Source organism: Primulina tabacum, chromosome 9 (genome assembly GCF_025594145.1).
Source record: "Primulina tabacum isolate GXHZ01 chromosome 9, ASM2559414v2, whole genome shotgun sequence".
Lineage (NCBI taxonomy): Eukaryota > Viridiplantae > Streptophyta > Magnoliopsida > Lamiales > Gesneriaceae > Primulina > Primulina tabacum.
The window spans coordinates 31,466,760-31,477,803 of record NC_134558.1 but is presented as its reverse complement, the minus strand read 5'-3'; the positions used below and the strand labels follow the sequence as shown (position 1 = coordinate 31,477,803).

General features: G+C 38.4%; 1 protein-coding gene across 1 annotated transcript; it reads left to right on the top strand.

The window, feature by feature from the left end:
• The first annotated feature begins 2,282 nt into the window (after positions 1–2,282).
• On the top strand, positions 2,283–2,708 carry LOC142504400 (uncharacterized). The gene has a single exon (XM_075617274.1). The coding sequence runs from the start codon at positions 2,283–2,285 to the stop codon at positions 2,706–2,708; it is 426 nt and encodes a 141-aa protein (XP_075473389.1).
• The last annotated feature ends 8,336 nt before the right edge of the window (positions 2,709–11,044 follow it).

Genomic DNA, 11,044 nt, shown 5'->3' with positions numbered 1-11,044 from the left:
GGCAACTTACCAAAGGGCCATGAATACCATTTTCCATGACATGATCGGTCAGTGCTTAGAGGTATACATTGATGACATTGTTGTAAAATCTAAAAAAGCAGCAGATCACCTTGGCCATCTTAAGAAAAGTTTTATAAGGTTGAGGCAGCACAACTTGAAGTTGAATCCTTTGAAATGTGCTTTCGGTGTACAGGCTGGGAATTTCCTTGGATTTTTGGTTCACCAGCGGGAAGTAGAGGTGGACAAAAATAAGGCTAAAGCCATTATGGCAGCGATGCCACCGAAGGATAAGAAGGAGCTACAAAGATTCCTCGGTCAGGTAAATTATTTAAGAAGATTTATTTCAAACCTGGCAGGTAAAACTCGTGAATTTTCTCTATTATTAAAGTTGAAAGACTCGGAGGAATTTAAATGGAAAAAATGTCACCAGGAAGCCTTTGATAAAATAAAAGAGTATTTGTCTAAACCTCCTGTTTTGATGCCCCCAAAACATGGTTTTCCCCTCAAATTGTATATATCGGCCGCTCAGGATTCTATTGGGTGTCTTTTGGCACAAAATAACCAAGAGAATCATGAGCAGACCATTTATTATCTGAGTCGATCATTAACAGAGGTGGAGGTTAGATATTCAGTCATAGAAAATCTGTGTTTGGCGTTGTATTATTCATGTACTAAATTGAGGCATTATCTGATTCATTCAAGAGTTTATGTGATTTCGCAGACAGATCTTGTCAAGTACATGCTTCACAGGCCTGTCTTGACTGGGAGAATTGGCAAATGGTCGCTGGCATTGGCCGAATTCACCTTGATCTATTGCCCACAAAAATCGGTGAAAGGCCAAGCCGTTGCTGATTTCCTAGCAAACCATCCTATGATTGATGTGACAGGGAATGTGCCAGGAGATATACCAGTTTTCTGTATTAATCAGCCTCGGATTTTGAAGTTTGATGGTTTCCAGCACTGGAGAGGGCATCAGGGGTTGGAGTCGTGATAACATCCCCAACAGGAGTCAAGACGGCTTTGTCGTTCAATCTGGACTTTCCATGCACCAATAATCAGGCTGAATATGAAGCACTAGTGATTGGTTTGGAAATTTTACGAGATTTGGGAGCTAGAGATGTGCTGATTATTGGGGATTCCCAGTTAGTCCTCAAGCAAATGTCAGGGGAATATAAATGTTCGAGTTTGGCGTTGGCCCCTTACTTTACTGCTGCTTCACAGCTCCTTGATGATTTTGAGGATGTGACATTCCAACATGTGCCAAGGCAAGACAATTGGGAAGCTGATGAATTGGCTCAAATTGCTTCTGGTTTAAAGATGTCGTCCGAGCTCACCCACAAACTCTTGTTGATACAAAAAAGAAATCACCCTTCTATCCATCAGTGAGGAATACAAGTGGATACCTTTGACATTGATGTTGACCTCGCTGGGGATTGGAGAGATGAAATAAAAAATGCATTGAGGAATCCTGAGCAGAGGTTGCCTCATGGTTTGAAGATGAGAATTCTGCATTATGTCTTGATGGGAGATGAACTGTACAGGAAAGGATACGATGGTTTATTGTTGCGGTGTTTGGGTTTCCCAGAGTCCATGAGAGTTATGCAGCAAGTACATGAAGGAATATGTGGGGCACACCAGCCAGGAATCAAGATGAGATGGCTAATCCGTAGACATGGCCACTACTGGCCATCGATGCTAAAAGACTGTATAAGATATTCGAGGGGCTGTCAACAATGTCAAAAACACGGAAATATTCAGAGGATACCAGCCGATGAAATGCACGCTGTCATAAAGCCGTGGCCATTTCAGGGGTGGGCCATGGATTTGATAGGTAAAATTTATCCTCCCTCGTCTAAAGGACACTCCTTTATAATTGTGGCAACCGATTTCTTCACCAAGTGGGTTGAGGCTCTCCCCATGAAAAAGTTAGAGCAGAAAGATGTTGTTCTGTTTGTAAAAGAACATATTATTCACAGATTTGGAATCCCGCAATCGATCACTACCGACCAGGGATCTATGTTCGTAGGGTCAGAAATGAAGGAATTTGCCGAAGATTACGGAATCCAGTTGATTAATTCTTCACCTCATTATCCTCAGTCCAACGGTCAAGATGAAGCTTCAAACCAAGTATTGATCAAGATGCTGAAAAAGATGATGGAAGACAATCCCCGAGATTGGCACCGACTGCTATCAGAGACTTTATGGGCTTATCGGACCTCAAGAGAAGTACTACTGGTACAAGCCCTTTCACCTTGACTTATGGGCATGACGCAGTATTGCCTATGGAAGTGGTAATCCCTTCTTTGAGAGTGATGAGACAGAATGATTTGGAACCAGAGATTTACACGGAAGCTATGATTATGGAACTTGAGGATTTGGATGAGCTGAGAATGCAGACATATAATGCTTTGATGCTTCAGAAATCCAAGGTGGCCAGAAGTTACAATAAGCGTGTGAATAAGAAAATATTTGAAGAAGGAGACGTGGTTTGGAAAGTGATTTTACCCCTCGGGACCAAGGACAGGGAGTTCGGCAAATGGTCACCCAACTGGGAAGGGCCATTCAAAGTTCATCGAATATTAGATGGAAATGCATATTGGTTGGCAAGTCTTGATGGGGAGCCACATAGAAGGTGCATTAATGGCAAATATTTGAAGCATTATTACCCCAGTAGTTGGGTAGGGTTGTCAGAAACAAAGGGTTCATGAAGCTGGATGCGAAGGAGTTGGTACAAAGTAGGCTAGACGGCCACTTTGTTTGAATCCATTGCAATAACTTGTAAGAAGTTCTTGTGAATATGCAAGGAATAGGCTTTAAGCCATTCCTTGGCAAACTTATTTGTAAAGAGTGATGGAGCATTTGTAAATAAATAAAAATACTGGCTCGTGGAGTTCGCTGTGGTTAATTTGGGTAGAGTGCTCGTTTTGTTAGTTGGCCAAATCGATAACAAAGCGAAGTTCATTTAAGTGCATGTCTTGAAACTTCGGTGAGCTTTATTCAAAAAATGTGGTTTGGCCGTTCATTGGGAATGTATGTTGATTTGCGTTTGTTTGCGTCGTTATTAAATGTTCACTTTTTAGAAAAAAATTTGGCAGAGTTTCGCTTGTAAGTATAATATGCCAAAAATATAAAAACACCTGCAAACAAGCCCCAAGCAACAGATATCCAGAGAATAGTGCATTATAACAACAGAGCTGAGTTTCTAAACATTCCCCAACATTCACGAAAAAGAAAAAGAACAAGCCAAATCATGGCAGACAGGTGCAATATGTCAAGAATGTACCACTCTATGGTCCAGAAAGTCCACAAAATACCAAAACATAAACCAATATCGCCATAAAGATGAGATGGAGTCTTCAAGAGAAATCAAGTTGACGTAGCTCTTCCCACTTGGACAAGCATTCAACCCGAGTCTGCTCAGCCGTTTTCAATGTATCCTCCCACTGCTGATAGGCATGCCTTTGACTTACCAAATTGTCGCCCAAGTTTTGGATGTCTGCCTTGAGTCTGTCAGAGGAAGTCTTTAAAACCTCACTGTCATGAAGGAGAGTTACCATATCAGCTTTGTGTTGGGCAATTTCCATTTCTAGCTTCTTCACCAATTCCTCTTTGGCGTCATAAACTCCTCATTTTTCTGATGTAAATCAGAAAAAGCAACTTTCCGTTCGGAGAGCATACCATCTAAATGTCTTTTTTGCTCCTTGAAGTTGTTCACCCGAATTAGTGTCTCTGAACATATAGAACTCGAATCCTGGAAAGCTGAGAATATGTTTGGCAAAGCAGCCAACACCTCATGAAGTGGGGATGACGAGAAATCTGGGCTGCTTTTCAGGATAGACACAACGGATAAAATGGTGGTTTTTTCCATATCCCCTAAGGCGTTGAGATTCATATTCAAGAAATGCTTAAGTGAAGCTTTTGCGGTAGCAAGCTCCAAACCAGAGGGGACATTCAAAGAGGAGGCCATATGAGAGGGTCCTGACTCCAAAAATCTGAAAACAAAATCCAAAGTCTCCTCTACCAAAGAGACCATCGCTCTCCGTGCCGATAGATCCTACAATGCCAAGGAGAAGGTGAGACACAAACAACAAACTGATAATTAAAGAGGGAGTATAATGGTTGTTACCAGAAAGTGGGAGCCAGCCGAGGGAGATTTCTCTGCCACATCATCGGAAGAATTCCCGGGGAGAACTTTCCTACGCTTGAGTGAGGCCAAAGGAGTGGCCAAAGGGACATGCTCATCCGACTCGGTTTCTGCGGAAGGGCTGGAGGTTGAGGAGGAGTCAAGATTTTCTACTGTCACAGGGCCAACTGAGGGAATGGAAGTGAGTGGTTGGATTGCCCGAGACAATTGAGCGGTGGATCGGGTCCGCCGTCTTGACGGCGAAGGAACAGGTACTTGTTTCACTTGAGCAGACGGAGTCACTTGAGTAGGATTTGGTTTCCCCTCCTTGCCTTTTCTATCATTCCTTGCAACCGACAGATCCAAGGCTTGTCGAGGACTTTGAGGGTCTACATATCCAAACATATAATATTTAAAATCTGAGAGTAGCAAATCATACAAAAAGCAGGAGGAGATATACCTGATATGTCCAGCTCTGCAGGGCATAAGACAACGGTATCTTGTAGTCCACCATGCAAGGTAGTCATCAGAGACTGAAATGGGGGCCTCCACAACAGGGGTCTTAAAATATTCGGCTTGCTCTGATAATTCGGTCAACGATAGTGAAGTGAATTTCTTTTGAGACAACTCCGCTTTCATCATTTCGTTCAGGGGGCGAGGCAGATACAATGCGTTTGAAGGCACGGTTGGACACAAACCTAGCTGGGAGGGGTACAAGGTTGGATTGTAAAACTCAAAAATATGGGTAATTTGATCACGTGGGGACACCCCATCATGTACTAGGAAACGAGGATGTAGGGTGGCAGTCCGCACATTTTTAACCAAGGAAGATACGTCTATCGCTTTACTGGTAGCCATATACCCAATCCACGGGTAATCATCGGCTGTGACCATAAGGAAAGGAGGCCGATGAACTGCTCGAGAGAAGGGCAGAGATCGCATAAAAGTACACACCCCTGCAACAGTGAAAGTACTCTGACAAGTTATGAGTTCCTTCCATGGAAACCTCTCAGAAAGAAGGCCGGGCGGGGATTTCAACTCAGGAAAGTAAGAGAACAACCACATTTGAAGAAACCACATAACCCCATTAAGTCTAGAGAGGGGCACATCATTCACGCCAACGTTCAACCAATGGTAGATCGATCCCAAAAACATTACACCAAGACCGTGTACATTTCCAACGCTCAGGGACCTGGCAAGGGCCAAGTATTCCATAGTCGGCTTACCAGAAGAAGGACAAAAAAGATACTTACATATCAGTACCCACATAAAGGATATACGTTCTTCGCTGGTAGGGGAAGTCCTCTTGAGAGCGCTCCAAGACCTGATAATCTGAGAGTAAGAAGAAGGACTCCAATATTGTTCAGAGAGCTGAGGTAAGTCCCGGGTATCCACCAGGCTGGCAAATTCATTTCCAAGAACGGGAAGACCAGTGAGATGCAAAACGTCTTGAAGAGTGATGGACATAGGGCCACAGGGGAGAATGAAAGAATCACAAGGCGGTGCCCATAACCGAATGGCACCCTCGATGAGGTCTAGATTAAAAGTACGATCGGTGGTGGACATTTGGATGAATTGGTAAAGGCCCTGTTTTCGCCACATTCCCCCATCAAACTTTTTCAACCTCTCAACCCAAACATTCCAGGTTAACATCTCCCCTGGGTAAAGATTTAAATTTGGCAAACTCAAAAGGTGGTACAACGGTGCGATTTAGCAATAAAGCACTTGGCTCAAGGATGGAAAGAGGAAATAGCATGTTGGTGGCCTCGGGGGATAAGGGAATATGACTATAGGAAGGATCAACGGTATAATCAAAGACTTCCACCAAGTTAGAATCACCCTCAGTGATCATCGAAAGTCTGCAAATGGCATAAGATTCAAAGTAAGGGGAATTAATACTTAACAAAGTACACCCAGACAAAGAGGAAACATACCCGGGGGTAGACATCCCAATAACGAATTCGTCGCTAAGCGTAGAGGATTGGTTTCGATACGCTGACGAGTGTGCGCCCACGAGTGAAAGATCACCGGTTATCCCTACAAGGTGAAATACGAAAGGCGTTTCACGTCACAGACAAGAAAATCGAAGAAATATACATTGGCACTGAGAAGGATCACGTGAGCTAAAGTTACGTATCTAACGAGCAAAGAGGAATTGCCAATGTGCAGTAGTCATCCTTATAAAGCACTCAAGAACACGTAGCCACACAGAGCAATACTCCAACATAAATTTGAATAGACACAAAATACCATCCGATTGATTCAACCGAGATAATGAAACAAAAAAGGGGATATCTACCTGTTCCTTGTAGTTACCCGGACGGTGGACGGCGAGTGAAGGAATCACATACCCGTGAAGAGGAGCTTACACTATTTGGATAACGGCGTGGCGATGAGAGAAAACCAAGAGAGGAGAATGAGGGCGGTGGTACACGCGGTATATCACAGATCACAGCTCCCAGTAAATCGAAAGGATTTGGGCGATGGGCAAAATCGAGGAACGTGGAATGATGAGGCAAATCGATGCTTTTGTTATCCATCGTAGGCGAGGAGTTGGGGAAGAAGACAATGGAAGGAACGAAGGGAGTGTGGAGGATTTTTAGGGATTTGACGCGGAGATCGAGGAAAAAAGTTTGGAAATGAAAGTTGAGATAGAAACATAAATAAGCCATGATCTTTTATTGTGAAGGGATTACATTTGTTAAACTCATTTTTGAAGGACTCCAGGAAGATCGGAATGCTTGGGAAATGTGCGAGGGAATTCCATTTGTTTTGAAAAGGGACATGCGAAAATATAGCCAAATTGGCCCATGGGCCAAATTGGCTACGGGGGGCAATTGTTGTGCCTAATATTTCAGAAGCCCAAAACAAATTCAACAGATGAAAGCCAATTGTTATGTCCAGAACTCAAAGAAGCCCAAAATTCGGCCCAAGTGAAATTGCAGTTGGCCCAATGAATCAACGTGATATCAGTTGCTGCCAGTGCCCGACGTGGAAGAACGTGGAGTGATGGCGAAAGGGAAAACTGCTGTGCGGAATGTAACAAAAGCAAAAAGAATAATCAGAAAGAAGGGCTCAACAAAATTCACACAAAAAATCTACAGCAACTTCTCGGCAACTTTGCTTTCATATCAGCGATCATCTTCCATAATCATCTTCCATAGATTTCAGATGTTTATAACAGTTTCTTGTAAAAACTTTGTTCGAATTTATAATGGCATAACATATGTTGATGTTGTTTATGAGTTCCCCTTTTAATTTCATTATATTCGTCATTTCAAGTTCTTATTTTTGGAGCCATTTTGAGGGAATTAGAACGAACGATCGAATCAAGATTCGCAACGTTTGATTAGAAGTCGGATTATTTCACAAATTTGGCACGAACACGTGCCTGGCACGCCCGCTAAATTTTCGAGACAAACAGAATGAATTAATTTTTTTTAAAAAAATGAAATAGAATGAAATATGACATAATTAAATATTATAATGAAAGAAAGACGAGAGAAGAAAGTCAAAAGCACATAACCATAACCATAAAATATGGTTAATTAGTATTAATTAATTGATTAAATTTGAAATCATCATATATGTTAGTTGATACAACATATGTTACTTGATAATGAAAGTAAATAAACATGTGAAAGATAATTATCTCCGTTCACAATTGAAAAACTTTTTCATTATCCACACTTTTATTATGCAATTTTTTGAGAGAAATTTGATGCCAAAACTATGATATCAAATGCAATTTAAAGAAAATATCAAAATTTTCAATCATAAGCCCTTAATAATTTACAAATACTCAAAACAACAATTGTAATAAGGTGAAGCTTTTGCAAATTTCAAAAAAATTTAAGAGAGAAAAATTGGTTATAGAATGAAATAATTTTTTTATTTTAAAAATGAAATAGAATGAAATATGACATAATTAAATATTACAATGAAAGAAAGACAATGGAAGAAAATCAAAAGCTCATAACCATAACCATAAACATGTAAAAGGTAATTATGTTCATTTATAATCGAAAAACTTTCCTATTTTTTACACTTTTATAAGCATATAGATATATATAATATATGCACGTGTAATTTAGACTAGGGTGTTCTCTTAAACACGATTTCAGCCCAAATAATTGTAAGCAGACCAACTTTGACATGTTTTAAATACTCTTCAAGCTGTGATGATATCAAAATTCGAAGCCTTGCGAATCACCGATAGACTTAATTAATTGGTTATATTAAGTGGGTTTTTTTAAAAAAAATATAGAAATTTGTTGAAAATAAAAGATTTGAATGTTGAAAAAATAATAGTTGAATATTTGAATATTGAAAATAAGAGTTATAAATATTGAAAATTAGTGTGTGATGATATATGTAATGATGAATTTATTTTTGGATTATTTGTAAAGAAATTCTATAAATAGCATCACCATTTGTGAAGAAATTCACAAGTGAGTAGAGAGAAAAATTTTATAAAATGTGTAGTTTGGTAAATTTTGAGAGTTTGAGATTTTTACTTTTTATCATAAATTTTTACTTTTTCATAACACGTTATCAGCACAAAGCTCTAAAAGTCTTCCATATTTTTTCAAGCTCCAAAACAGAAGAAAAATATAACAAAAGTAATAATATATGTTTTACTGTTTATATATTTATTGTGTATATATTTAATATATAATATAATGTTATTCAGAAATAATAAAAATAAATTTTTCAAAAACTTGTTATAAATCCTAGGAGGATGTTAAGACAACATCTCACACTCCCGGTAAGGGATACGACAAGTATAAAAGCCTATAAGGTTTTTAAACAAAATAACTTATGACATCTCATTATAATAATGTGATATGATATACATAATTATTTAAACATGACTAATATTATATACATCATATTATTACCATAAAATTATACAAATACATACATTTATTTTTGTACACCAACGGTCATAAACGGTAACAAAACGGCTAGTTTTTGCCCTATAAATATGATCACACAAATATATTCAATCACTCCAACTTTCTATTCTTCTCTAAACAATTATTTTTTATCAAATTTTCGAAGAAAAAAGAAGATGGCTTTCTCAAGGTTATTTTTAATTATTTTGGTTATCATACTCACGAGTCTTGTAGTTATCGGAGAATATCCTCCTCGTGTGTTTTCTTTATTTTTACGAACGCTTATACTTGTTGTTTATCCATTACTTTGTATTGCAATATTCATTAACTAATAAAATGCATCGTAATTTTTTTAGTACCACAATGTCAAACTTGGCAAAGCTTGAATTAATTGCTCTTGATATTACGGGGAAAAATTATATGTCATGGACTCTCCATCTAGAAATGCATCTTGAGTCATTGGGTCTAAGTGAGACCATAAAAGAAAATGGCATATCGACATCACAAGAAAAGGCAAAAGCCATGATATTTTTGCGTCGATATCTCGACGAGGGATTGAAATGTGAATATCTAATTGAAAAAGATCATCATGGCTTTGTGGAAGGGATTAAAAGGAAGATTCGAACATATAAGGGAAGTTATACTTCCGAACTCCCGGGATGAATGGAATACGTTGAGATTCCAAGATTTTAAAAAAGTCAGTGATTACAACTCGGCGATGTATAGAATAATCTCGCAATTGAAATTCTGTGGGCACGCGATTACTGAATTGGAAATGATTGAAAAAACATTTTCCACTTTTCATGCATCGAATATAACTCTACAACAACAATATAGAGTGCGTTGATTTTCAAGATATTCTGAACTTATTGCTTGTCTCCTTGTGGCGGAAAAGAATAATGAGCTGTTAATGAGAAATCATCAGGCACGACCCACTAGTTCAATGGCATTTCCTGAAGTAAATGTCGTAAACAAAAATGAATTTAAATCTGGAAACCAAAATCAAAGTTATAGACAAGATTTTGGTCGAAGACGAAATCGAGGTCGTGGTCGTGGACGTGGACGTGGTCGTTGACTGCGGCTGTGGTTTTGAAAATAATCGAGATAGTTACTTCTATAACTCATCTCAAAAGAGCGTCTCAAATCATCCACTGAAAAGACATCATGAGAATATGAGTGTTAATGAGAATCACTCCAAAAGATTTGAAAGTTTTTGTTTTAGATGTGGTACTCCAGGACATTGGTCCCGTATTTGTCGAGCCCCTGAGCATCTTTGTAAACTTTATAAAGACTCAATAAAGGGGAAAGAAAATGAGACCAACTTCACTGAACAAGTAACCTTTGAGTGATTCAACTCATTTTGATGCCGGAGATTTTATGATTGATTTCTCAGACAATGATCAATTTTCTGATGGAATAAATATGTAAAATATTTTATGTACCCGTATGATAATGTTTTATCGTGTGCTATATTTTTTACATATGTATTGTATTTTATTTTTATAAATGTATTGTCAGTAATTTTATTTCATTGCATATTTTTTTTGAAGTTCAAACATGAAAAATGCTATGAACAAAGCTGAAGTTTGCATACCCGATAGGGTACAACGCACAGTATCCTCTGAGATAAAAGATATTTCTTGGAACTAAAACCAACAAAAAAAATGGTGAATACAATATCAGGTCCTGTAGACTTGATTAAAGGATGTGGTAAAGCACAATTTTTGTTACCTAATGGTACAAAATTTTTGATCAATGATACTTTATATTCACCACAATCGAAAAGAAATTTGTTGAGTTTTAATGATATATATTCCATGGGTATGATACTCAAACAATGAATGAAGGGAATGAGAAATACATGTGTCTTACCACATATAAATCATGAAAGAAATATGTGATTGAAAAACTACCAATGCTCCCTACTGGATTGCATTATATACATATAAGTCTCATTGAATCAAACATGGTAGTTGATAATTCTTCAATATTAACAAATTGGCATGATCGATTAGGATATCCT